This window comes from Sclerotinia sclerotiorum, genomic scaffold (genome assembly GCF_000146945.2).
Source record: "Sclerotinia sclerotiorum 1980 UF-70 scaffold_16 genomic scaffold, whole genome shotgun sequence".
Classification (NCBI taxonomy): Eukaryota; Fungi; Ascomycota; class Leotiomycetes; order Helotiales; family Sclerotiniaceae; genus Sclerotinia; species Sclerotinia sclerotiorum.
The window spans coordinates 289,531-312,947 of record NW_001820820.1 but is presented as its reverse complement, the minus strand read 5'-3'; the positions used below and the strand labels follow the sequence as shown (position 1 = coordinate 312,947).

Below are 23,417 nucleotides of genomic sequence, written 5' to 3'. Positions count from 1 at the left end.
TCTTGTCCTACTGCATGATATTATTCAGTTGGTCAAATTGCTCTCAATATCATAAGATCACACGTCGTTGTTTACTTCACGAAGGGTGTATGATGTAACATCTATCAAGGTGCCATGCATCTACATTATCTCTCCTCTCGTCTAAACATCAAGCGGTTCAGCTTTGGTTTAGCCCTCGACATATCCCTGATCTATGAGTCCTTAGATGCAGGGTGATTACCGGGATATATATCATCGCAATGATAGTGAAAAGGAATGCTACTTGCCCTATTTGCACTAGGTCCACTGTTCTTAAATTGCTGAGCAAACATTGGAATTCCAAATGCGAAAGGGCTTTGCACGATTGTGCTAGCCGAAGTCGCACTGTTTGTGATGGACATATATATTCATACACCTATGATGTGCTTGAAACCTCGGAAGGAGGCTGTAAACAGTCCTATGTCGGTAGGTGACCCGGAGGGGCCTGCGCAATAAATGGAATCGATAAATCTGAAGTCCATGCTGGCACCAAAGATTTCAATTGGCACACACTTACTACGATCAAGCATTAGTCGAGTTTTTAAAATGACTTGGCATCATTACGCTGCATTTTTCATGCTAACATGGTTATTGTGTTGGTAAAGCAAACTGCAAGACCAGGAGCATATAAGGAACTGGAGCAAGAGACGATAGAGCTAGAACAGTAGTCCGTTGGCCGCTATCATTAAAAGAGGCTTGGGTATGCTTTGAAGAGAAAGTAGATGATTTTGTAAATGAGTTATAATATGAAGTGATAATCATCAATGTCTGCCTTTTTGCAAGATGGAAGATTCTGCCAGTTCCAAGAACATTATCTATATTCAAAATTACTATATACTCGAAGAAGATATACTTGCATCAATTTTTTTCACGGTGATTTTTTCTTCGTCAAACCTGCTTCTCAAAGCCTAATTTTCGTATTCAATGGCAGCTCCTTGCTCGTTGAGAGAGTAGCGCTGCAGAAGGCAACGAATGTAACTAAACCAAGATGATGAGTTACACTATTTATCCAAATCCAGATACTTCGTGTGACATATACACCAATTACGTGGCCGAACAAAAGACCACGCTGGATAGCACCAATTAAACCTGCCAGGCCTTCCATGTATCCATGAACTAGATCCGGCACATATCTACCAGTATGCCGCCGACAGATACCCTAAGATTTGTGATTATAGTTATCATTGTAATAATATGAAAAATGGAACGAGCTTGATAAGGTGATTGGGATAGGGATAGAAATGGGAGTGGGAGTGGAATGGCAGATCTGCTCTTGGGAAGTTGAGGTATGGGAGAATGGGGTTGGAAGAGAGGAGAGGAGTGGAGTGGGGTTTAGCAGTCTAGCTTTTGTATTTATTGTTTAGAATATATGTGGAAGGAATAGATGGGTAGTGATGAGATGGATAGATAGATAAATATTAAATATTTGGGGTTACTTGAAGGAAGTCTAAGCCATTAGGGATGTTGCAATATATGGAACTTGCCGTTTAAGGAAGAGTTAATATGCAGTTGTAGGTCTTACATTTCATTAATCGCCATCAAAGCACCATCAATGTAGCAGAAGGAACGAAAGTACAAAGCTCGTAAAATTGGAAGGAAATAATGCTTGATATAGAGGCTCTCTTACTACACGGGTAAGATTATCTGTATCTAAGTAGTTAATGACATTCATTTTATGAACCGGTATATAAAATTGAATAGCTTGCATGTATTATGTCATGGAGTGAAAGATTCCCGTAATCTTTGCTGTTAGCTTTCTTTTCGAAGAATGAATTTGCTATCGAGAGAAAACTTAAGCGGAGCTCAAACAGTCAAAATTTTAATCATTACCACCGTCCAAGAATAAACGAGAACGTCGTCCAAATCTTCTCTTCCTAGCTGGAAATCCAAGTGATCGTTTCGGGCGAGTCGTCCATAACGAAAGAATGGTTAGGAAGATTGATGGTATTTTGATCCCGATAAATGGCTACAGTATGGGGTGGAGTTAATAGGTTCCTGATATTCGAATGTTGTTTATTTTGGAAAACTGCGTCTTCAATGCTAGCCAGCCATTGGGACCGCCAGAACTTTCAACTCTGTTTGCGTTAAATTATATTCTAAATCAATTTCCACATATATGTAGAGGTTTTTTTTGACATCATATCGTTTCTTTCGACATGATATTGAATATTAGAGATGAGATTCAGTCTAGTTCAAACGTCCCGAGAGTAAACATCACATCAGACCTTCCCTTTTTTGCATCGGCTCGGTGATCATTGACTTGGGCAATTTATTTCAAAATTCTTCAGGAATTAATCTCCTGATATACTAGATCACAACTCACGGCCTTGAAAATTGAAAGATGTTTCTTGACTCCGAGTCTTACCTGCGGTGCTCTGATTGATGAAATAGCATCGAAAGTTCAATATTAACGTCTTCTCGATTCGACATATATACCAAAGAAGATATAAGTACAGCTAAGATAATGAGGAAATATCATCGAAATTTGGTGAGTATTAGATATTATACTTCAAACCCATTTCGCACGGAGTAGAATGACATCAAAGAGAAAGGAGGTATAAATAAGCTATTAAAAACGTGACATAGTGAAACGTGACATGGTGACAATCTCGCGTCACTAAGCAAACGGGCAAGGAACACATTGATTGGTCGCTCGACCTCTTTCGTGACTTGTGTATGCGAAACTTCATTCACACCAAATCAAAACATATATTCGATTATTCTCATTAAAAATTAAGCCCTCATCAATCATGCCTCCACACGCCCAAAATCTTCCTCAATATCTCAAGTGCCACCTCCTCGCACTTCCGCGCGAGATTCGAGACGAAATCCATCGATATGTACAATGGAGCCGGAGAAACGGTAAACCAGACGACAAAATTCGTCCCTCTGTGCTGACGATTTTCCAACGGGCCCAACGGCAAGAGGGAGGACATCCAGAAGCTCGATTTCGACCAGACGATGAAGACATACTTATCCTTAGGCGAACCTGCGAACAACTTTACCAAGAATCAAACCAGATATTCTACGGTGAAAACACATTTGTATTCTTCGATACGTGGAGTTTATACTGTTACCTCTATATGATTGGTGCAGAGAAACGAGCATATATTCGACGAATCTATTGCAGTTTTAAGGGAGATCAGAGGGCGGAGGCTTTTCAATTGCTTGGCGAGTGTAAAGCGCTGAAACATCTTGGAATAGAAGTTAATAGGAAGACAATGTGTGGAAGTAAAAAACCGCAAGAGGATCTCATGACCGCAAAAGGTGTTGGTGCATTGAGAAAAATACGAGGAATGGAGAATTTGGTGATAGATGTGGTGGATTCCGTCAACTTTAACACACGACATCACGAGCAATTCTCAGGACCAACACCTAAGCTTTATTTCAAGCCGGAAGATGTTCAAGCATTTGAGAGGTTATTGACGGAAGAGATGAATATGAAAGAGGAGGCTCCAAAGCAGGTTCTAGATACATCATCGAAAAAGGATGCGCTAAAGCCAGAGTCCAAGAGCTCGAACCCTACGAAGGTCTCGAAAACTCAAACCGTAAATTCTAGCAAGGTTAAGAAGTCGAGAATCTCATCCACGAAGAAGTGAAGAAAAAGGGAGTAGTTGATGGAAGGAGGAAATGAGCTTACTGCCGTGGTTCTTGGTAGCAGGCACTCTTTTCTGGTTTATTCTTGTTTGCGAAGTGGAGGGTAGTGGAAGTAGGAGTTGAAATAGGAATAAACATATAATTGGAAGTAGGAGGGATACAAACAGAGGCAGAAACAGAAGCGAAAACAAATCTTACCTCAAAAACATGAATCAAACCATAAATAAAATAAACAGTCATACAAAAAATACACAGGTAGCTAAAGATAACCCCAAAGACAAATACAAAAAGGAAACCCCAAACAATAACATAAAATCGAAACCCAACTCTTCGCCTTCGCCTTTTTACTCTCTATCTCTATTCCTACCAACTCATAAACCACCACATCCTCAACCATCCATCCATTCATCCTCTCCCCTCCTCCTTCCAATGACACTCCATCTACATCTACATCTCCATCTACATCTAAATCTCTATCTAAATCTCTATCTCTATCTATATCTTTATCTTCAACTACATCTCCATCTACATCCTCAATCATCACCTTCTCCATATTCTCCACCCACCCATCCATCCATCCACCTCATCTATCCATAACATAAAACTCATACTAATCTATCATAGTCATAACATAATACTAACCATTCGATACCCATCTTCATATACAAAATCGACACAAAATAAAAACAAAATAGACACAGAAAAAGAAGCAGAACTACCGCACTAAGCTTAATCCTAATCTCAAGAATTTCGCTATCACGAAAAACTCGCATACAAAAGTTTTATCAACCAATATCTCGATATCCCAACATGCATGCACGCACGCACGTACGCATTTTCATCAAATCAGGCATCTCATTCCATATAGAATAATATGTTAAATGTATGAATTTTCACCCATAATCTTGGAAGTTGGTGATAAATCCTATCTGCATCCATCGATTCAAATTTATGACTCAAAAATCATTTTTGGAAGGGAAATAGATATCCCCAGCACAAAGTTAAAATACAAATTAGCCCCAACGCCGCAAAATCTATGCCCATTCCATTTTTTTCATCATCATGCATGCAATGCGAAAACTGAAATCATAGAAATCATATCTTCTAGTAGCCTAATATCACTAGTAGTCATCACCGCGACTAATCACCTCTTTGCAGTTTGGTCGGAGCACGATTGTCTATTTGTTATTAGTGGGTATTCTATAGATAGCGGGAAGAGGCTTACATGTTCAAATTGTGCAGTGTATGAACCCTTTTTGTCGACTAGTGGAGGATAATCTTGTACGATGCCATGGGAGACTAATGCATTTAACTGTTTCTTGTTAGATGTTATACCAGAGGTTTAGATGGATACGAGACTTACTCCTAGTAGGTACTTATCTTGACCCAAGCGATCCAAGTATCTTCTGCAGAACGGCAATGTACCAAAGTTCTTATTGATAACATTAAGAAGTTTGCCTGCTGAAGCGATGCGTAATGGAACGTTAGGAGCATCAGCGACCTTAGCGTAATGAGAACATTCAAGCTATACATGATCAGTAATTGTAGCCCGGGGTATGATACAAGAACTTACATCGTCTCGAACATAACCATTTCCGGTACTTCCGAAAGTTTCGATAGCGAAAACCTCCCCTTCTTCCATCTTGGTTTGATCATTGCTCTTAACAATTGGAACACTCTTTCCTCCATGGATCTTCCATTGTAGAATATCATGACCGTTTAAGTTTCTGATTGGTTTAACTTGATAAGTTTGACCCTTAATCTCAACCTCGTAACTCTCCATTGTCTCCTGAATGTGCTCGCCTATTTCTCCCAACCTCGCATCAATTCCAGCTTCCTTAATTCCGGTGTTGGTAGCTTGCTTAACGGCCTCGAGAAGGTTGTCATACATGGGATCAAAAGCAATAGTAAAAGCACTATCCACAATTCTACCATTAACGTGTACTCCAAAATCGACCTTCATAACATTCTCATAAGCCAAAACGGTCTTGTTTCCGGCGTTCGGACTGTAATGAGCGGCGATATGATCCAGATTGACACCAGTTGGGAAAGCGACACCTCCCTTAATGTTATCTCCCTCCTCCAATCCTGGGTGACCAGTCAAAGCTCTCACACTATCTTCAATCCCTTCCGCGATTTCGGTCAAGGTTTGCCCAGGTTTAATATTGGCTTTAGCATATTGTCTGACCTGTCTGTGAATCTCGGCAGCCTGTCGATACTCTTGTAAGAAATCATTGTTCATGCGATCCAAATAACGTTTCTCTTCACTAGTTGTTCGATAATTATTCTCGTCTCTATATTCGACTTCCTCTCCAACAGGGTATTCGCCGCTTGGAAATAAATTCGATAGAAGAACTCGTGGAGGTGACGATTGAACTTTAGGATTGGCTCCAGCCTTCTTCTTCGGCTTCTTCTTCCTCTTCCTCTTCTTCTTCGCTCCCCCTTCCCCAGCACCTTCTCCATTCACGGGCTCCTCTTCTTCATCATCCGAATCTTCGGCTTCGGCTTGCGTGTTTCCATTTGATTTGGCCTCCGCTGCAGACTCAATTACAGAATTAGGGTCCTTCACTAGATAGCTTCTTAGTTCAAAATCCCCATGAATGAGTAAATAATAGCGGAGACTTCCGCCAAGGGTTATTTTACCTACCCTTCAAATTCTTCAACGCATCGGTAACCTGTGCTGCCATGGTGTATCACCTGCCAAGGCCTTTGGCCTTGTTTCCAATGGTACGAATGTATGTAATTGACTTTTGCGTCAATAACAAAAGTCCAACTGTGAGCAGAATAATAATAATCCGATGGAAGTGAGAAATCTAACAATTGCTTACCCCGCCAAGTTTGATGGGCTAACATCGGGATAAGGTGTCTCGCTTAGTCATGTTTGTTTGTGGCTAATCCCTGTCAGTGGCTCTGAGTCTATGCCGTCACTGGGCTTTTAAGGCTTCATATGGCATATGGAAAGTTCTCATAGAAAGTTTTCTCAATCCATCAATCTCTCCCATATAATTTCCTGATTCAATCATGAGGAATGCCACTCCGTCTTTGCCCTTCACCCTTTGTCATCGCACGGATTCCATGGATTCAAGCACAGCGATTTCCTTTCCATAGTACTGCTATCTACAAAGATGCCGTTCAAAATCACTACCAGACTTTGCAAGTCGCCCCGAATGCTACACCGGCCGAAATCAAAAAGTACGATCACCTCCTCCTTCATTCATTTTCAATTGACTCCCATATACTGATTTAAGCTCTTCTAAAGATCCTTCTACGCTCTCAGTAAACTCCATCATCCCGACCATAACCCCTCTGACCCCTCGGCATCAAAACGCTTCGTAAAAATATCAGAAGCATGGGCTATTCTCGGCACCCCAGCGAAACGTCAAGCATATGATCGCGAACACCATTTAAATGCTCACGCGCATGTAACAGCTCATCATCATCCACAAGGTTCCTATTCATCTAGCGGTCCAGCAGGTGGTAGACCCGCTAGCGGTTTGTCTAGGCGGCGGACACAGTTCCGAGGACCGCCACCTAGCTTTTACAGAAGTGGGGGATGGGGAGAGCATAGTGCGAAGAGGAGAGCTGCGCAAGACAATGGTGCCCCAGGAGCAGAGGCTCCGCCAAATACAGGAATGGGTGGTGGAATGGGGACGGGCCAGATGCCATGGGGCCGAGAAGGAGATATTCCTCACTTTGACAAAATAAGACACACGCAAACACATGACAATGTGGATAGAAGAAGGCGACGTCGGATGAGTGAGCATTTCATACCGGCTGACAGGGAAAGGAGCACTTTCGCCAATTTCGTTATTCTTAGCGCAGTCATATCTTTGAGTGTCGCTATACCATCGTATCTATACGAAAGGATAACAAGTGCAGGAAGACCAGGGAAGAAATCAGCATAATATTGGCACAAAAAATAGACCATAGAATTATTATCTATCCTTTTAAGAACTCTTTTTGGTCATTTAAATTACAGAAAGTCACCCCGCTGCAATGCTATACTGTGTGTGCCACAGAAAAGGATATCAGAAGTACACCTCTATTCTACTATTGGTACGGGAAAAGTCTCAAATCTCGAACAATCCTGCCCTATGACTCGAATGTGAAGCTAGTGCCGATCTTGTGGGTAGCTTGGTCAAGCTTTTGGGTATCGAAAGAGGCACCGAGACCAAGAGTGGCACCAGGTCTGAGAACAACGTTGTAGGCAACAGCAGCAACACCACGGTCGTTAATCTTGACCTAAAATTTCCTTTGCATCAGTAAAAGTTTGGCGGGGTAAATATGCACAAATTGCTTACCTTGGCGAAGGAGAGTGGGTCAAGTCTGTACTTGCTGGCAACCTCGAGACCGACGGAGTTGGTGTTCTTGGAGTCCCAAGTAGCCTTAGCACCAGCCTCAACTTGGGTGTTGACCTTATGGTAGTATGAAGCGGAGAAAACGCTCAAGTTATCAGCGGCAGTGATGGCAGCGCTGTAAGTGGGGGCACTATAACCAACAGCGGCGGAGTAGCTGGTGATAGCTGCCTTTTGGACATCATAACCAGCGGTAGCACCAGCCAAGAAACCGTCTTGTCCGATAACAGCGTCAACGGTAGCAGTTGGGCCCTTGAGGAGATCGAAGAATGCGCGTCCGTGGAAGTTTGGTTGCTTGAAGTGAAGATTGACCTTAGCACCCTTCTTTTGGGTGGTAGGAGCGAAAGAGCCGAGAATCTCAGCCTTGAGACCCTTGGCGATGGAGTCGTTGATCTCAATTTTGGTGTCGAGAGCGTTGAGGGTGTTCCATGTTTGGGTAAGAGTCAATCCTGTACCATAGGTATACTGGATTAGTAACTGTTCAAAACCGGGCTGTCTATAAATGACAAAACCATATGGACTATCAAAAGGGAGATGTTGTAGAGTAAATTTCTCAAAATATATACCAGTTGGCTTGTCTGTGAATTTGGCCTCCAACTGCACACAAACTGTCCATCAGCGATTGTCAAAAATCAATTCTTTCCTATTATATTCGTACCAGACCACTTGTGGCATTGTCGTGGGTGCTCTTTCCTGTAACTTTGAATGCGACATTGTTTGGAGTATTCGACTTAACCTCGAGCGCGGCAGCAGTGAGGTGGTAGAAATCTTTGTTGAGCAACTGATCAATTAACATTGAGATTAGCTTCAAATATTTTGTAAACATGCGCAAGTTGGGGGAAAAGTTACATCGTTGGACGCCTTGGCGATATCAGTGAATGCTGGGACAGACATGATTGTAGAAATGGAGGAGCTGAATTGATTGAAGTTTTGAGAAGAAATTTGAGAAGTTGTACAAGTACGAAGGAAGTGAGTGAGGATGAAATTGTGAAGACGTGGATTTTTGTTCCTAAAGAATTTCGAATCGTGAGGAATCAAGCGGCAGAAGTCGGACATGGAACGTGCATTTACTATTGGCCAAAATGCTCATGTGTCTCCTTCCATATGCGACCCCCTGTATCCCATCCCATCTTAGATAACCTTGTATGTAAATAAATGCCTTGGACCAAATGTTGGAATCCTGCCCATTAACAACGCAATTTCATGTACCTCTGGTTGAATCAATCCACATCACCATTTTCCCAAGTTGAAACATTACATTCAGTCTTGGAATGAACTTATATATATATATCAAACTTATACATACATAACAAGATAACCTGACTAACATGATTTGTTTACATTCGCAAGATCATATCATTTCGCAACCTCTTACTGGTGTTGGGAATGCGAAGTTGGAGGGTTTGCGAGATCAATTTCCGCTGTTTCTCACTGGCATCGAATTGGCTTATTTTGAACTTTTGCAAGATCAACTGGCAACTTGTCGCTAGCATGAGAAGGAATCTTGAATAATGCTTCATTGATACTAAAGACTGCCAAGGAAATGTCAAGCCACAACAGCAAATTAATGTCCTCAAGCACACGCCAACCGTGAAAGCATAAGATGAATTTCATGCAAGGTCAACTATCTCTTTATCAAATGGTTTCATCTTTCTATCTAACGCATCGATCATTTTGTTTAGCGGTAGCCAGGTTTGCGGTCCGAAAGATCCTCGATGAATAAGTGGTCATGAACTTTTTAACATTCCAATAAATACGACACTCCAAGAAGCAAGTCTTCACATTACAATTACTCATTATACTTTTCGTTATGGATGGCAATAGCTCTTCCACTGGGGTCGGTCTGTTTCGACCAAGTTGGAGTCCATCGCATAACACTCTCTGCACAAGATGGTGGGAAGTGTTCATCGAACATTGTTCGGTACCAGTAACTAGTTCTTCTGTCAGTATTTCAAATTTCATAATTAGAATTGAGTACTTACGCTTCCTTGGTATCTGGAATATCAGAACCCCATTCCGGTTTGGGATTTTTCATCATCTCATCGGTAACGTGAAGCTCCGCGTTATCCTTGAGAGCATCGATCCAGCCATAACCGACACCATCACTGAATTGCTCCTTTTGTCTGTAAAGGATGTGTTTTGGGAGATATGGTTTCTCGTTTGGATCATCTGATGTGTCAAAAGCCTTTCGGAGAATGTACTTCTCAAGACGATCCTTGGTGATCATCTTCTCTTGTGGATCAATGTTCATGGATACTTCTAGGAATTCCTTGTCAAGGAAAGGAACACGAGCCTCCAATCCCCAGGCGGAGGTCGATTTGTTGGCTCTCAAGCAATCAGACAAATGTAAGTTCTTGATTCTGCGGACAGTTTCTTCGTGGAGAGCAGCCTTGTCTGGTGCGGCGTGGAAGTAAAGGTAACCTCCGAAAATCTCGTCACTACCTTCTCCACTCAATACCATCTTGACACCCATAGCCTTGATCTTTCTCGATAGAAGGAACATAGGAGTGGATGCACGAATGGTCGTTACATCATAGGTCTCCAAGTGGTAAATAACATCAGAGAGTGCGTTCAAACCATCGTCAATGGTGAAAGTCATATCATGGTGTTTAGTACCAAGGAACTTGGCAACTTCTTTAGCAGCTTTGGTGTCAGGAGAGTTTGGTAGACCAATTGAGAAGGAGTTAAGTTGAGGAAGATAAGTGAGAGTTGACAATTTGTTCTCATCATCAATACCAACAAGCCCTTCTCCTTGGTCCTCGTTTGCAGTTGGTGTCGCGGCTCCACTTCCGTTCTCAATTGCAGCTAGCGCAGCCGCTTTCAGGCGCAGAGACTCTCTTTGAGCGATGGCAGCAACCAAACTCGAGTCGAGGCCTCCAGACAACAGAACTCCGTAAGGTACTTCAGCCATGAGACGCTTACGAACAGACATCTCGAGTGTTTCTCTTAAAAGCTTATAATCAATGGGAGTTGATGGGACGTTGGTGGGGTCCCACCAAGATGGCTCGAAATATCTGGTTGCCTTGTCGGTTCTCGAGTCATAGATGTGGCCTGGGGGAAAAGCGATGATCTTGTCGCAAACAGGATGTAAACTTTTCAACTCGGAAGCAAAGTATACAGCTCCTGGTGTTTTGCTCGACCATCCTTGATAAAAACTGGTAATACCAATTGGGTCGCGTGCGGCAATTGTGCGATCTTGCTTCTTATCGTATAAAACAAACGAGAACATTCCGTCCAAATGTTTTGGCGCATCGATGTCATGTTCCATATACTAACAAATATTCAGTCACGGTCCCAAATTTTCCTTTCGAATTCCTCACCAGTGGTATTATGACTTCGCAATCGGAATGTGTCTTGAAGTGGTATTGGTTCTTGAGTCCTTTACGGATGAGTCTGTGGTTATAAATTTCGCCATTGACTGCGAGCATAAGAGTGTCGTCTGCGTTGGTAATTGGCTGCGCTCCACTTTCTAGTCTATTGTGAGTTTATGAATTTGGATCCAGATTTCAGCGGTGAGAACTTACCAACACCCACGATACTCAAACGCTCATGCGCAAGAACTGCAGTCAATCGATCAGCCAAATTACCTATGAGAGCAATTACCCAGGAGTCAACCTACTTGTGTTGTTGGAGATAACGTTTCCGCCTAAATGTCATCAGTCTCAAGTCCAAATATCCTTTTCCCCATAGGTGACTCACTCCAATCTGGTCCACGATGACGAACTCTGCATTTTTACAGTCAGCTCTCTTTTCCAATTCCTCTCTTTATATCAGATTACTCACTGCTTCGCCATGCGCAAGGCCGTAGGCTTAAAAGCCTTAATGTCTGGGTGACTATAAATTTGTCAATTCTCTCAATCCATCAAATCGCGGGGCCCCCACTATGATAGAAACTTATTCCCAATTGTAGAGACTGTACATACCAATGACAAGCAAAAATACCACACATCTTGAATTCGTATATGTAAATTCCTTTGATGTAAAAGAAAAGTGTTTCCTGTCAAGAAGAGAAAGGGAGTTGTTTTGTAGTAGACAAAAGGGTAGTGAGTAATAGTTTCAATATCAACAATTTTATGGTATGTGCATATGGTATGTGCATACTCCTTGGCTCTCAAACTACAAAATTACCTTAGCTCAAGGGCCGATAGTCGGATGTAGGCTGTGGCACCGATTCATTGGGGGGAAAGGGAGGGGTGAGTGCGCAAAGTGGCTTGAGTCCTGTTTTACTGATAGCGATGCGCAGGAACCAATTAAATTGTACCATTTTCAATGCTCAATGGCTTTTTCTGGCTGGCGCGTAACAACTGTATGTCGAGGGTTCTGTCATTTTGTGATATCTTATATCTTTTGTTTTGGGCACTGCACGCTTGGCGAAAGGATAATGGGTATTCGTCGGTTGATTGTGGGGGTTTGTTTCCTGCTGCGTTTTTGAGTTACTGGTGCTGGGTATAGACCGCTCACATAGCTCCTTTCACAATATGACTCAAAAAGATAGAACAGGAGGTGGGGTCATGATATGACAAAACGCATTGTGTAAATTGCAAAGATCACTTTTATCCATTGTTTTCATATGTCCCATTGAATAGGAGGTACTGTAACTCATCTAGGGCACTCAGTAATTCTTTCACCAGACAGCTGCATCAAAAGTAAAGTCTTTCCTCTGCTTGGTACGCCCATTGATATCATCCATCCCCTTATGATTGAAAAGTATTATGTGCCCAATCAACGCCGATACTTCCCGCCAAATAAAACCATCGCCCTTACTATCTCAAATGCAATCACTTTGCTTCCTTAGGGAGCAGGATTATCTTTTACAATGCGCTTGATCTTATGCTCGTAGGCGGTCTTGTCCTTCTTGAAGAGATTGTAGGCGTCGGCTTGGGCGGGAGAATCGGGATTTGGGGTATCGAGGAGTTCTTGGATGCCGAGGAGGATCTGCTTGATTGTGATGGCTGGTTTCCAACCTTCTTCTTCGTTGAGGATTGAGAGACAGACTGTGCCAGAGGGATAGACGTTGGGATGAAAGAGAGGTGGTGTGAATTTGCCTGGTTGTTTGTTAGTTCTAGACCGAAGTCTGAATATTAGAGCAGGGTTACTTACACTTTGGAGGTTTGGTTGGGTATTCTGCAAATTGTTATTAGCGCAAATACACAACAATATACCATGTGTAAAAGTACATACCATCCGGGAAGATAACGTTCAATTTAAAAAGACCACCCTCCCATAATGTGCCCGCCTTGCCTGGTACGCCGCAGTCCCAAATTTTCATATCAATAGTGTTCGTAGCGGGGTTGCGAATAGGCTTTGCAGAGAATCCAAACGGATGGTCCTTTCGCCATTGCTTGCTATAAAGCCCATTAGTACCTATCCTCAATCTCTAAGCTATGCAAAACCGTACCGTTCCTCCGCAAGGCGATTTAGACAGAGCGTCATTTTGAAAATGAGGCTGAATTACTTCACAAATGCGCAACTCCGAATTGCAGAAGTGTTTTGATTTGTTGAATAAAAGCTTCGAAGGGTGAAAATAAATGCGGGTTTTGTACTTCTACCCAGTTGCACAAGAACAAGTTGCTGTGGAAAGGTTTGGTGGTTGCTACGAGGCTCGCGATTCGTGAATGGATATCCAGCATCGAGACAAGGCAAAAGAAAGAAGCACGATTCACTAGCTTGGGTAAACCCTTACCCCCTTGTCAAACAATGCCCGATGTAAATGTGACAGCCTCGGCCTAACACCCTTCTTGTCCTGTGATCTTCATACCCAACACACGTCGCAAGAATTTCTAAAATCCCAAATCTAATTATTCAAAGATACAAAAGTTTGAGACGTCTCTGAAGTTCGGCTTATCTGGACAATACTGTTTCCGGCGCAGATCATACATACCCCGCACTTTCGATATATTCCTTCCGGCTTGCAGAAAGAATACCCACCTTTGAAGATCCCAGCAGAAGGTTACTGGAGCTTCCTGTAAGATATCAACCATGGAGTCGAAACCTGGTGATCTCGCGGGACTGGCAGAGTCTTTGACAAAAGCTACGCTTAACGAATCAAGTACAGCTTCTGAAACGCAGGCCGGGGATGCTGCTGCAGGGTGGGAGGATGTTCCAGATCCGGACGAGGATGATTTAGATGATTTAGATGGTATATGATTATATATCTGCTGCTAGTCATGGGAAGGTGATTCTAATTAATTCTTACTTAGATATGCTCGATGAGTTCAACACTGCGAAACCAGAAACGAAAGCACCAGCGCCAGCCTCCACAACAACAACCTCCGGTCCTGGCAGGCCGTCCGTTGAAGATGATCCTCTTCTTGGCGGTGGTGAAGGACTATCCGACGATGATTTCGCAAAGCAATTACAAGCAGGTATGGCGGAACTCATGGGAGAACTCGAGACGTCGCCAGAAATGCAAGCACAGTTTGAGAGTATGTTGAAGGAGATGGGTGGGCTCGGAGAGACGGGACCAGCGCCTCCACCACCATCTGCGCCAAAACCCGGATCGTCGAAGAGCAAAACAACTGCTGGGTCCGCTGGCGAGGAATCGTTTCAGGAGACAATCAAGAAGACAATGGAAAGGATGCAAGCTTCGGGTGACCAGGCAACGGCTGCAGCTGCAGAGGATAATTCGGATGATTTACTTTCAGAGATGATGAAGGCTATGGCTGGTGGAATGGATGGTGACGGCAGTGAGGAAGATTTCTCGAAAATGCTGTTGGGTATGATGGAGCAATTGACTAATAAGGAGATATTATACGAGCCCATGAAGGAATTGGATGACAAATTCCCGGCATGGTTGGAGAAGAACTCTGCTAGTACGCCTGCGGATGATTTGAAGCGGTACAAGGAACAACAAGTTTTTGTGAGGGAGATTGTGGCTAGATTCGAGCAAAAGACGTACAAGGATGAGAATGCTGCGGACCGGGAGTATATTGTGGAGAGGATGCAAAAGGTATGTACTCGGTGTCATTCTATATCGCAGCGCGCTGCTGACTATTCTACAGATGCAAGCGGCAGGATCACCACCTGCGGATCTTGTTGGAGATATGGCTGCCGCCCAAGAAGCGTTCGGGGCACCAGAAGAAGGTTGCCCAACACAATGAAAGACCCATATCCCAAAAATCGTACCTTGTGCGTATTAACAAATCAGTGATACCATGACCAATAATCCACATGTCGAACACCAGATAGTCTGATCCGTTTGCAATGTCAAATCCGGCCCATGCCTTCATCGTCCGAAACACCAACGCTAACAGAAGCCACCCAATTCATTATAATCAATATCATCTCAGCATGTACCAGTATGTACCATTATATACCACAATCAGCTCATCTCCGTGTCCATCATCTCGTAATCTCCTTGCATATCCATATGGGCATGGACTTGACTCAACACACTTGACTCCTGCTGTATGACATCCATGAAAATGGCATCGTAATCGCCATCGTCACTACCAAAATGTGTATCGGGTGAGGAAGCGTTGAATTTTCGTTCAATATCCATAACATTAGTATCATGTTGGCTTAAGGATTGCTGGAAATCTCCACGTGCCCATGCAGCTGCTTCATTTTCATCAACCGGGCCGATTTCTTCGTCGAGTGTTGAGACATTTTCATATGCTTCATCGAGAGTTTGTCGCCGTTCGGCTTCGGTCATAGATGCTAATAAAGCCTCTAATTCCTCTTCCTCGTTTCTTGCCACTTCTTCGGCCATGGCCTCATCTGAAACATCAGTTAGCCCAATGTCCGCAACTCGGTTCCTAAACTGGTATTCATATAGAATAAACATACCCAAAGTCAGCTTTCCAGCGCCGTAATCCATCAGCATATCCTGCTCATCTTGCGCATCAACATCAACATCAACCGCCCAACCCTGCGCATCCCTAGCCTGCCTTTCCGCTCTCCGCCTCTGCTCTGCAATCCAAATTGTTCTCATTATCTCATCATCACCCCCTCTAGCCTTCCATCTTTTATCTTCTGAATCCTCTCTAACCCTCCTCAAGAACAACTTCCTACGTGTCTCTCTCCCATCACCTTGTCCATGTAACAGCGGATTCGTCTTTGTAATTCTCTTTGAAAATGCTCCTTCTCGGTTGGGCGACTGTTTATTCGAATTCAAAGGAAATTTATCCGGACTAGAAGATTTAGAAGAACCAGATTGTTCAGGCGACATCATAAAATCCGTTTGATAATCCCCAACTGCGTGGGTCCTCGTTGGCAAATTTACAGAGCGGGGCTCGAGAGGCGACACGGGCGGCGAGGTTCGTAGAGGTGATGAGGATAATGGTGATGGGACATGGGGTGTATAATGGCGTAATTGCTTGTGTGCGCTCACGGGTGTCTGTAACATACTGAACATTTTGACTGATTGCTTTGTGGTTGGTAAAGAAAATGGAAGTGATGATGTTCATTCATGCCAATTCATATACTAAGATAGAACGCGCCTGCAGGTTGGACGCGACCCGACCCGCGTAAATGGGATGTATGGCTGAGTGACCAATTAGGGGAGGGAATTAGCAGAGATTAGATAAGCGAGCTTGTTCTAGAAGTTTGGTTGGTTTTTGTGGCCGATGAGACTGCGATGCACATCAGACTTGTGTTGGAATCATTACTGTTATTGCTGTACCTGGTTTCTCTGTCTCTCCAAGGCTGATTTCAACAACCTTTATTTAATGATCTAAAGAGGACTTGGTGCCTGGGTCAATTCAATTAAAGATAGTCTTCCCCTCAACGTTCTGCTATTGGACAACCAGATGTCTTAACCAACATCCAAGCATTTGAAACTTATTTGCTATTACCAATCGTCCTCCTGGCGGACCTACGGAAAGGTTCAACAGCTCAGCCCTGCTGAAAATGCTGCCCGAGTCTTCCTGATCAATGCCGCTGCCCAGTCATCTGAACAAGACAATCATCCAACTTACCCTCGCAGACAGGTCATAATGATGAATTCCTCTACCAAAATTAGCATGGAAGCACCCGAACATTGAGTAACATCGATAGTAAGAGCTCTTGGTCGAAATTGGGTCGAGTGAAGAGATAGAGCGCTTGCGGGGGGCGAATGTGCTTGGCTTCTTGTGTGGATGAAGACATGATCCATATCTTCGTTCTAGAGTGTAGGACTTTGACGTAGCCTACCAACATGGTGTCATCTTTTAGATCAGTGCTTCATTCCTTCAGGATGTTGCGCACTCTATATGGAACGTTTGGCCATGCTTGGAAGTATACAGTCCATTGCGCCTCGGGCGTTGGTTTGCCATGTTGGCTCAGGTCGAAGAGATTAAGTAATTATCTGAACCCTTACATTTCTCGTCTTAAAAATTGGAGTATTGTGCTTTATATGAGATGCTGTGGATGCTGCTACAGGTATAACTAGTGTGTTATCCATCTTTCCCATATCAGCAAGCTCTGGTATCCGCTAAGTTTCCTATCCTTACGTTATGGTCGGAAGTAAGATGATGATTGACTAAAGTCTGAAGCCGGCTGGGTATGAGATGGACGAATACATCAAATGGACTCTCACTTTTATGAGATCACTTATCTATATTTCGCACTCATTTTTGCTCCTTGCCTAAATTGATAAAGAAAGAGCTTTTGAGTCGAAACACGCAACTGAGTAGCTTTAGGTGTATATATAAGTACAAGTTCATAACAAGGCGGAGTGAACCCTTAGCTCAATATGATCTCTTAAAAAAGGTTACTTTGGGTTCGCGAAAGGTTTTGTTGCATGTCTGAAAATTTTATTCCTATCCTTGTTCCTATACGAGGCTAAGGGTATAGCTTTTGAATTTCCCATCCTTGCTCACGTACGTCAGTTACTTTTCAGATATGCAACAAACAAGCGCCCAATGCTACTAGAGCTCTAACCTGCAACAGGAGGCCCCGACTGAAAATAGCACATTTGTTGTAAGTACAAATTAACAACCAACCGCCATGGGCCTCGGAACTAGAAAGTAGCTCTTATTGTCGCTGTTATGGGATTTTAGTTTTGTCTACCAAGTGGCACAGATTTAGACGTGAGACATTCCCAAATGGTGGACAGGAACAGACATAACATTCATTGGTCGGGTTTCTTCCTCCTGCATTTCTCACAGGCATCCAAGACATTGCCGGTTGCTATATCAAACTTCACCTCCGTATCCCAGGTTTATGAAATTGACTTGTCAGTTTCAGCTAAAGCAATACTCGCAATTGCATCGTGTAAAGGAGTTCAGAAAATTCCAGGACTAGCTGAATTATTGATATTAGTTCTTATTAAATACGACAGCATCTATCTAGATCTATTTCCTACTTCAGTATTATTAGGCATACTAATCCAGATCTATCTCACATAAGCAACTCTACCATTACCCAGCCAGGTGGAACCTTGAAATATTGGCCAATCACTGTTTGATAGCATAAGTTCTTCGATACACATCATCTATACTCTCCAAGTAGAATGTTCCAGGTGCCATGGAGGCTACATCACCAACAGGTTTGAAATCCTTGCATCCATATGCGTTCTTCCTGAGGGCACACGCCTTGCGGAAAGTCAGTATATCTTCTAAATAGATCACACTCTCAGAACTCACCTCTTCGTACTCCTCGGGTGTCGTGATATGTCGTTGCTTCAGACGATCCATCAAATCAATTTTTTGGACTAAGTTGGTAAGATCGCCGGTGATCTTTAGACCAAAGAGAGAGCTAGCAATGCCACTTCCGAACTGAACGGTGGATTTAGCTTAATGAGAATAGATTTTAAAAGGGGTCAAAAGGAGGATTCAAGTCACTCACGCTGAATAATCCGATGGTTTTACCTTCTGCGGCTGTAAGATCAATATTGCTAATCAAGCTAATGAGAGAGCAGTATAAACTGCTCGTGTACATATTACCACATAAAGAAGGCGCAGCAATACATGGCTTGACCCGCTCTTGGAATTCGTCTTTCGTGATAGCCACAAGGGTTTTCTCCAGCGTCTTGTCTTTCAAGGATTCTGAATAGCTCAACTTGCGGAGTTCATCAGGAATACCTTCCCAATCAGCATCATCCGTCGATGTCAGACAATCATTGTACTTGAGTCGACCATACGATTTAGATACTAATTTGCAGTTCGGGGTATGGAACGCCATATAGTCGAAAAGATCAAGAACCTTCTTGGGAACAGCCTTGGATGTATCTCCACTGAGCTTACTTCTGGTCTCTATGCGCTCAAGCAAGTTCTTGTGGCATGCATCGAGAGCGCCAATGTAACAGCCAATAGATTCATGACCATTCACGATCGGGAACTCGACTTTAGTATCCGGCTTATAGAAATCATAAGCATGAGTCATATAGACACCTTTCAAATCTGGATCAAATGATAACAGGGCATTTGGGCCAATAAGCATAGCGACGCATCCAGCACCTCCAGTAGGTCGAGAAGCAGCCTCTTTATAGAGAGCAATATCTGAAGCAACGACAATGGCATCTCTCCCGTCCCACGAACGAGATTCTACCCAATTGATGGCATTGAATAGAGCATTGGTACCGCCATAACAGGCGTGAATTGTGTCGATCCCTTCGAGACTCGTATTTCCGGATGGCGCAAAAAGAGTTGTGAGAACTGATTTGACCGACTTAGCTTTATCGATGGGTGATTCGGTACCCACTTCTAGACGTCCAATGGATTTAGGATCGATGTTGAATTTACGGAGTAGTGAAGAGACAGCTGTTAGAGCTAGAGAACACACATCTTTGTAGGTTATCAGCATCCATTACTTCAATGCCCCCAAAGGAGCTGGGTTGGCTAAAGAGCTTCAATGGAGCAGCCTTCTTACCCTCTCTGTCGGTACAAAAGTTCATGTATTGGAGACCCAATCCAATGGTATATTTTCCAGCCGAAACCCCTTGATGTTTTTCGAATAGCGTTTGATCCAGACACTTTTCCAATCAGTAACATGAACTGAAACTCTTGGGGTTCTAAGTGATATTACCTGTGCTGGGACATAAATTTCCATGGCTTTGATGCCAACATTTTTAGGGTACGCCATCGTGCGACTATTTTAACTTAGTAGATACTTGTCTAAAATGAATGGTAACTAAAAGAAGAGAAAACAGTGTGTGACTTCAAGATTCTGTACCTGAATAGTTCTCTATTAGTACCCGCCATTCTCACAGGAAAGGAGGGTTCAAATCGACTAAACCTAAAATAGTATAGTGAGTACCTAGTATGAGGAGGCTTAGCGGACGTTAGTGCTGACACATTTAGTGGAGATGTCCTGTTAATATAAGATATCATTTCCGGATTAGCACCTGATTTCGAGTTCGTTTGAAACAGAGTTATACCGTTATAGTGATTTGTTGAGAATCTCAGCGAAAGAAAAACTGACATTTCGATGTCTGCTTTCGAATGAAATTACAAATAATTAGATAGGAACAGAAATCACATGTTTGAATCGTTATTAGAAAATCTGCTTTCTGGCTCGAGCTTCTCAAAATTGCTTACTGGATGGATTTATCGTCCGTACTCTTTATCTTTAGTATGTTCATTCCACGTCAATACAGTGATGACGATATTAATCAGTAATCATATTCCCCAAGGGATTGCATTAACAAACGTTAACATAAACGTATAGTTTTGTGCCTCTTCCCTAAATTTGTTGGGACGACTGTATATACTACGTGACATTTGAGACAAAATCTACATGTACACCAGAGAGCAGTGAGAAAGAAGTCGTTTGTGCCTTTCGACATATGTAACCTTACAGCGGTCAGGAACCGTCTACCTATTTCCAAGGGTACCAGCTTATGGCCCGAGACTTTCCAACGCCCGGGTATGCGGCTGGATGTGACATATATGTTACACAAACCAAAAAAAATCCCCAAAATGACATGAACTTATCCGAAGATTCCAAGAGTTACTCAGCCATTTAATGATCCCTGATTTGCTGAAAACCCCATAAAATACGGAGAAATGAACTGATATGACGTTGCGGTATACTTATTCAAGGGTTGCATGATCCCTGGTCTGCTGAAAGTTGCTATCGATATGGTATCTGAAACAAAACTTTAGGTGGGTCCTTTATCCGAATTTACAGTTACCAGCCCAGCCTCGCAAAATAAAAAGGGGGAGCAATATGCCTGCCTACCCCTCCTCCAGACAAAATTATGCGAGAGAAGCAGAACATAATTTCTTCTACGGAGTACTTTCATGTTGATACAAGTCGATTGGTAAATACACACGTGATGTATGTGCAGATCTAATTATGCAGAGCGTTCCTGTATGATTTTATGAGCCTCAATCTGCAGGGAGTTATTCCGACGTCGATGTGAGTTGGCGCACATTTTAGTCAGTGGGATGAAGATGCAACAGAGAAAAAAATCAGTACACATCAATGATATAATGAATGAGTGATACTTTTGAAAGTAAATTCTTCACATTCGGGTTGTACTTAGCTGCATTTCCAATCAGCGCCCGTCGCATACCTACATAAGCATAGCAAGTTAATAAAAACGATTCCAGGCAACCAAAAACCTCATAAATAAAAGAGCCAATATGATAGGTATAGCCAGACTTGGACTTTTGTCCCTGCACTCTCGATAGAGCTTGTCTAACAGAATCATTTTCTGTGCCGTATATGTGACTACCTATAACTAGGAGCATCGCGCTCATGGACTCGCTAGATTTTGAAAGCTATTCTGCCTTTAAGCTATGTGCCTTATTGAATACGCTGCAATGAAAGCTTTCTCTATGATATGTAAATAATGATCTTCACGAAAACATTGGAAAGTGGATAGTTTTAAGTTGATGTCACAACAGGAAGGAGCCTTTTATCATCCACTTCCCACTACACAAAGCAAGCAAATGTATTCTCAAAAGAATCCCCAACCCCCGGGAGTAAAAGAGATCCAGAAGGAAGATCAGAATATCAAAAAAAAAAAGGACTTAGTGAGATTCGAACTCACATCAGTTGAAGTCACTGTGGGCTTTCGGAACGTACATATGTCTGGACTTACCGCGCAGTTCGAAGACTCATCGTAGAAGTCGGCCACAGTTAAAATGATTATTCTACTATTGAAATATGCCCTTAACCTGTTTAAATGTGTTCGCAATAGATGATATTGGAATTAATTTAGTTCTGGGATAGTTGGTTATTTAGGGTATGCACCATGCCAATTCAAGAAATAGAATTGTGAAGTTTGAGGAAAGAGGCATCACCTGAACACACATGATGCGAATTTCTAGATCCATTTGAAGGGGATCACATTTGATTGAACCTCTGGTCTTTTTGAATTGGAATAGGAATTGACAAACAAGGAGAGCATGAAGACACAATAGGACAACAAGAAAAGGCCTCGCTAAATAAACGAGCGTCGTACATAGGGTTACCAAAGTGATCAAGCGAATAGATTTTGCTCTTGAGCAATAGCTGATATATACTTCCATGGCATGCATGTCGGACATGAATTAGTAAGCGTCATGATATGCTGCATAGCGAGGAGAATATGCATCGTATCACAAGTACAATTATGGTGGTTTAATACCTACTTAGATGTAGATAATGAAATCGACACATCTGCACAGCATAATCTAAAATTGCAAAACTGTAAACATATAGTCTAGAACAGACATCAGATCAATCGTCAAGCAAATTTCCTCAACAGCCAAAAAAAAATACTGCTGAAGATGGATAGAATCGAACTATCGTTCCATGCACTCACGGTAGCTGTGGTAGGTATTACCTCTTTTCCGACCTTGGTAAAGGTCTGGCGAAGCATCCTTGCCACAGCACACTTTGAAGCATGTTTCTTGACCACTGGACCACATCCTCTTTTATTCGTTTTGTTTTTGTTTTTTGTATATTACATTATCTACTTAGTATAGGTGAATGGTCTCGATTGTGTGGTCGGAAAAGATCCACTCACTTTTGGTGATAAAAATGGGCAGATGAAAATTCGGTGCTACGGGTTTTATAACAAATAATACTACCATCTAAAGTGTTAAAAGTGAAATGGGGATAGGTAGAATTGGAATACTGTCACCTCTGCTCCACAGTAGGAATTTGGAATCCATGTGCATCTCGAGAGACTGCATAGTGTGACCCAATCAAACCATAAATCGGCATTCTTACTACTATCCTACATCTCTTTGATTTCCGTCATCCTTTCCTACCTACACTACAAAATACAACTATCATCTATGTTATTAGAGATACGAAGAAGAGAACACAATTAAGCATTGCGCCACCCTGTCTACTACTAAATTGAAAGCAACTACTCACCCAATGTCCCATCCCACCGCAAACCCCCAATCCAAAATGATACAGGAATGAGTAGGTTAGAATTATAATTCACTGAGCTCACAGCAAATATATGTCTGCACCATCAGGGTAACCAGCAACTAGGGAATCCATCAGAAAATCAAAGTAAAAATCAAATATCCCAATCCCTAGACAAACAGACATTTCTTTTCCCATCAAATTTAAATAGTTTTC

At 42.6% G+C, this 23,417-nt stretch overlaps 12 protein-coding genes and 1 pseudogene across 13 annotated transcripts; 4 read left to right on the top strand and 9 right to left on the bottom strand.

Moving 5' to 3' along the window:
- Nucleotides 1–919: 919 nt before the first annotated feature.
- SS1G_10655 (predicted protein) lies at nucleotides 920–1,690 on the bottom strand (the record flags this gene model as incomplete). Its single annotated transcript, XM_001588158.1, has 2 exons — nucleotides 920–1,177; nucleotides 1,646–1,690. 2 exons carry the CDS (start codon nucleotides 1,688–1,690, stop codon nucleotides 920–922), a joined length of 303 nt encoding a protein of 100 aa, XP_001588208.1.
- A 1,411-nt stretch (nucleotides 1,691–3,101) lies between these two features.
- On the top strand, nucleotides 3,102–3,617 carry SS1G_10654 (predicted protein; the record flags this gene model as incomplete). Its single annotated transcript, XM_001588157.1, has 1 exon — nucleotides 3,102–3,617. One exon carries the CDS (start codon nucleotides 3,102–3,104, stop codon nucleotides 3,615–3,617), a length of 516 nt encoding a protein of 171 aa, XP_001588207.1.
- A 1,119-nt stretch (nucleotides 3,618–4,736) lies between these two features.
- SS1G_10653 (hypothetical protein) lies at nucleotides 4,737–6,302 on the bottom strand (the record flags this gene model as incomplete). Its single annotated transcript, XM_001588156.1, has 5 exons — nucleotides 4,737–4,793; nucleotides 4,841–4,927; nucleotides 4,979–5,140; nucleotides 5,189–6,183; nucleotides 6,263–6,302. The coding sequence occupies 5 exons, from the start codon at nucleotides 6,300–6,302 to the stop codon at nucleotides 4,737–4,739; spliced, it is 1,341 nt and encodes a 446-aa protein (XP_001588206.1).
- A 341-nt stretch (nucleotides 6,303–6,643) lies between these two features.
- On the top strand, nucleotides 6,644–7,371 carry SS1G_10652 (hypothetical protein; the record flags this gene model as incomplete). The annotated part of the gene is made up of 3 exons (XM_001588155.1): nucleotides 6,644–6,807; nucleotides 6,875–7,107; nucleotides 7,322–7,371. The coding sequence occupies 3 exons, from the start codon at nucleotides 6,644–6,646 to the stop codon at nucleotides 7,369–7,371; spliced, it is 447 nt and encodes a 148-aa protein (XP_001588205.1).
- A 336-nt stretch (nucleotides 7,372–7,707) lies between these two features.
- SS1G_10651 (hypothetical protein) lies at nucleotides 7,708–8,864 on the bottom strand (the record flags this gene model as incomplete). The annotated part of the gene is made up of 5 exons (XM_001588154.1): nucleotides 7,708–7,857; nucleotides 7,917–8,419; nucleotides 8,537–8,567; nucleotides 8,629–8,751; nucleotides 8,820–8,864. 5 exons carry the CDS (start codon nucleotides 8,862–8,864, stop codon nucleotides 7,708–7,710), a joined length of 852 nt encoding a protein of 283 aa, XP_001588204.1.
- Nucleotides 8,865–9,298: 434 nt separating this feature from the next.
- Nucleotides 9,299–9,460, top strand: SS1G_10650 (predicted protein; the record flags this gene model as incomplete). Its single annotated transcript, XM_001588153.1, has 1 exon — nucleotides 9,299–9,460. One exon carries the CDS (start codon nucleotides 9,299–9,301, stop codon nucleotides 9,458–9,460), a length of 162 nt encoding a protein of 53 aa, XP_001588203.1.
- Nucleotides 9,461–9,759: 299 nt separating this feature from the next.
- Nucleotides 9,760–11,919, bottom strand: SS1G_10649 (hypothetical protein; the record flags this gene model as incomplete). Its single annotated transcript, XM_001588152.1, has 8 exons — nucleotides 9,760–9,901; nucleotides 9,953–11,241; nucleotides 11,291–11,439; nucleotides 11,495–11,530; nucleotides 11,590–11,616; nucleotides 11,670–11,695; nucleotides 11,754–11,804; nucleotides 11,894–11,919. 8 exons carry the CDS (start codon nucleotides 11,917–11,919, stop codon nucleotides 9,760–9,762), a joined length of 1,746 nt encoding a protein of 581 aa, XP_001588202.1.
- An 842-nt stretch (nucleotides 11,920–12,761) lies between these two features.
- Nucleotides 12,762–13,403, bottom strand: SS1G_10648 (hypothetical protein; the record flags this gene model as incomplete). Its single annotated transcript, XM_001588151.1, has 4 exons — nucleotides 12,762–13,015; nucleotides 13,071–13,094; nucleotides 13,152–13,315; nucleotides 13,369–13,403. The coding sequence occupies 4 exons, from the start codon at nucleotides 13,401–13,403 to the stop codon at nucleotides 12,762–12,764; spliced, it is 477 nt and encodes a 158-aa protein (XP_001588201.1).
- A 546-nt stretch (nucleotides 13,404–13,949) lies between these two features.
- SS1G_10647 (hypothetical protein) lies at nucleotides 13,950–15,070 on the top strand (the record flags this gene model as incomplete). Its single annotated transcript, XM_001588150.1, has 3 exons — nucleotides 13,950–14,109; nucleotides 14,171–14,919; nucleotides 14,972–15,070. The coding sequence occupies 3 exons, from the start codon at nucleotides 13,950–13,952 to the stop codon at nucleotides 15,068–15,070; spliced, it is 1,008 nt and encodes a 335-aa protein (XP_001588200.1).
- A 286-nt stretch (nucleotides 15,071–15,356) lies between these two features.
- Nucleotides 15,357–16,140, bottom strand: SS1G_10646 (predicted protein; the record flags this gene model as incomplete). The annotated part of the gene is made up of 3 exons (XM_001588149.1): nucleotides 15,357–15,364; nucleotides 15,423–15,689; nucleotides 15,759–16,140. 3 exons carry the CDS (start codon nucleotides 16,138–16,140, stop codon nucleotides 15,357–15,359), a joined length of 657 nt encoding a protein of 218 aa, XP_001588199.1.
- Nucleotides 16,141–16,751: 611 nt separating this feature from the next.
- Nucleotides 16,752–17,064, bottom strand: SS1G_10645 (predicted protein; the record flags this gene model as incomplete). Its single annotated transcript, XM_001588148.1, has 2 exons — nucleotides 16,752–16,785; nucleotides 16,889–17,064. The coding sequence occupies 2 exons, from the start codon at nucleotides 17,062–17,064 to the stop codon at nucleotides 16,752–16,754; spliced, it is 210 nt and encodes a 69-aa protein (XP_001588198.1).
- Nucleotides 17,065–18,346: 1,282 nt separating this feature from the next.
- SS1G_10644 (hypothetical protein) lies at nucleotides 18,347–19,973 on the bottom strand (the record flags this gene model as incomplete). The annotated part of the gene is made up of 5 exons (XM_001588147.1): nucleotides 18,347–18,484; nucleotides 18,536–18,667; nucleotides 18,738–19,675; nucleotides 19,761–19,863; nucleotides 19,917–19,973. 5 exons carry the CDS (start codon nucleotides 19,971–19,973, stop codon nucleotides 18,347–18,349), a joined length of 1,368 nt encoding a protein of 455 aa, XP_001588197.1.
- A 2,631-nt stretch (nucleotides 19,974–22,604) lies between these two features.
- On the bottom strand, nucleotides 22,605–22,754 carry SS1G_14590 (annotated as a pseudogene). The gene has a single exon. The product of its transcript is annotated as a tRNA-OTHER (tRNA).
- Between the last annotated feature and the right edge of the window lie 663 nt (nucleotides 22,755–23,417).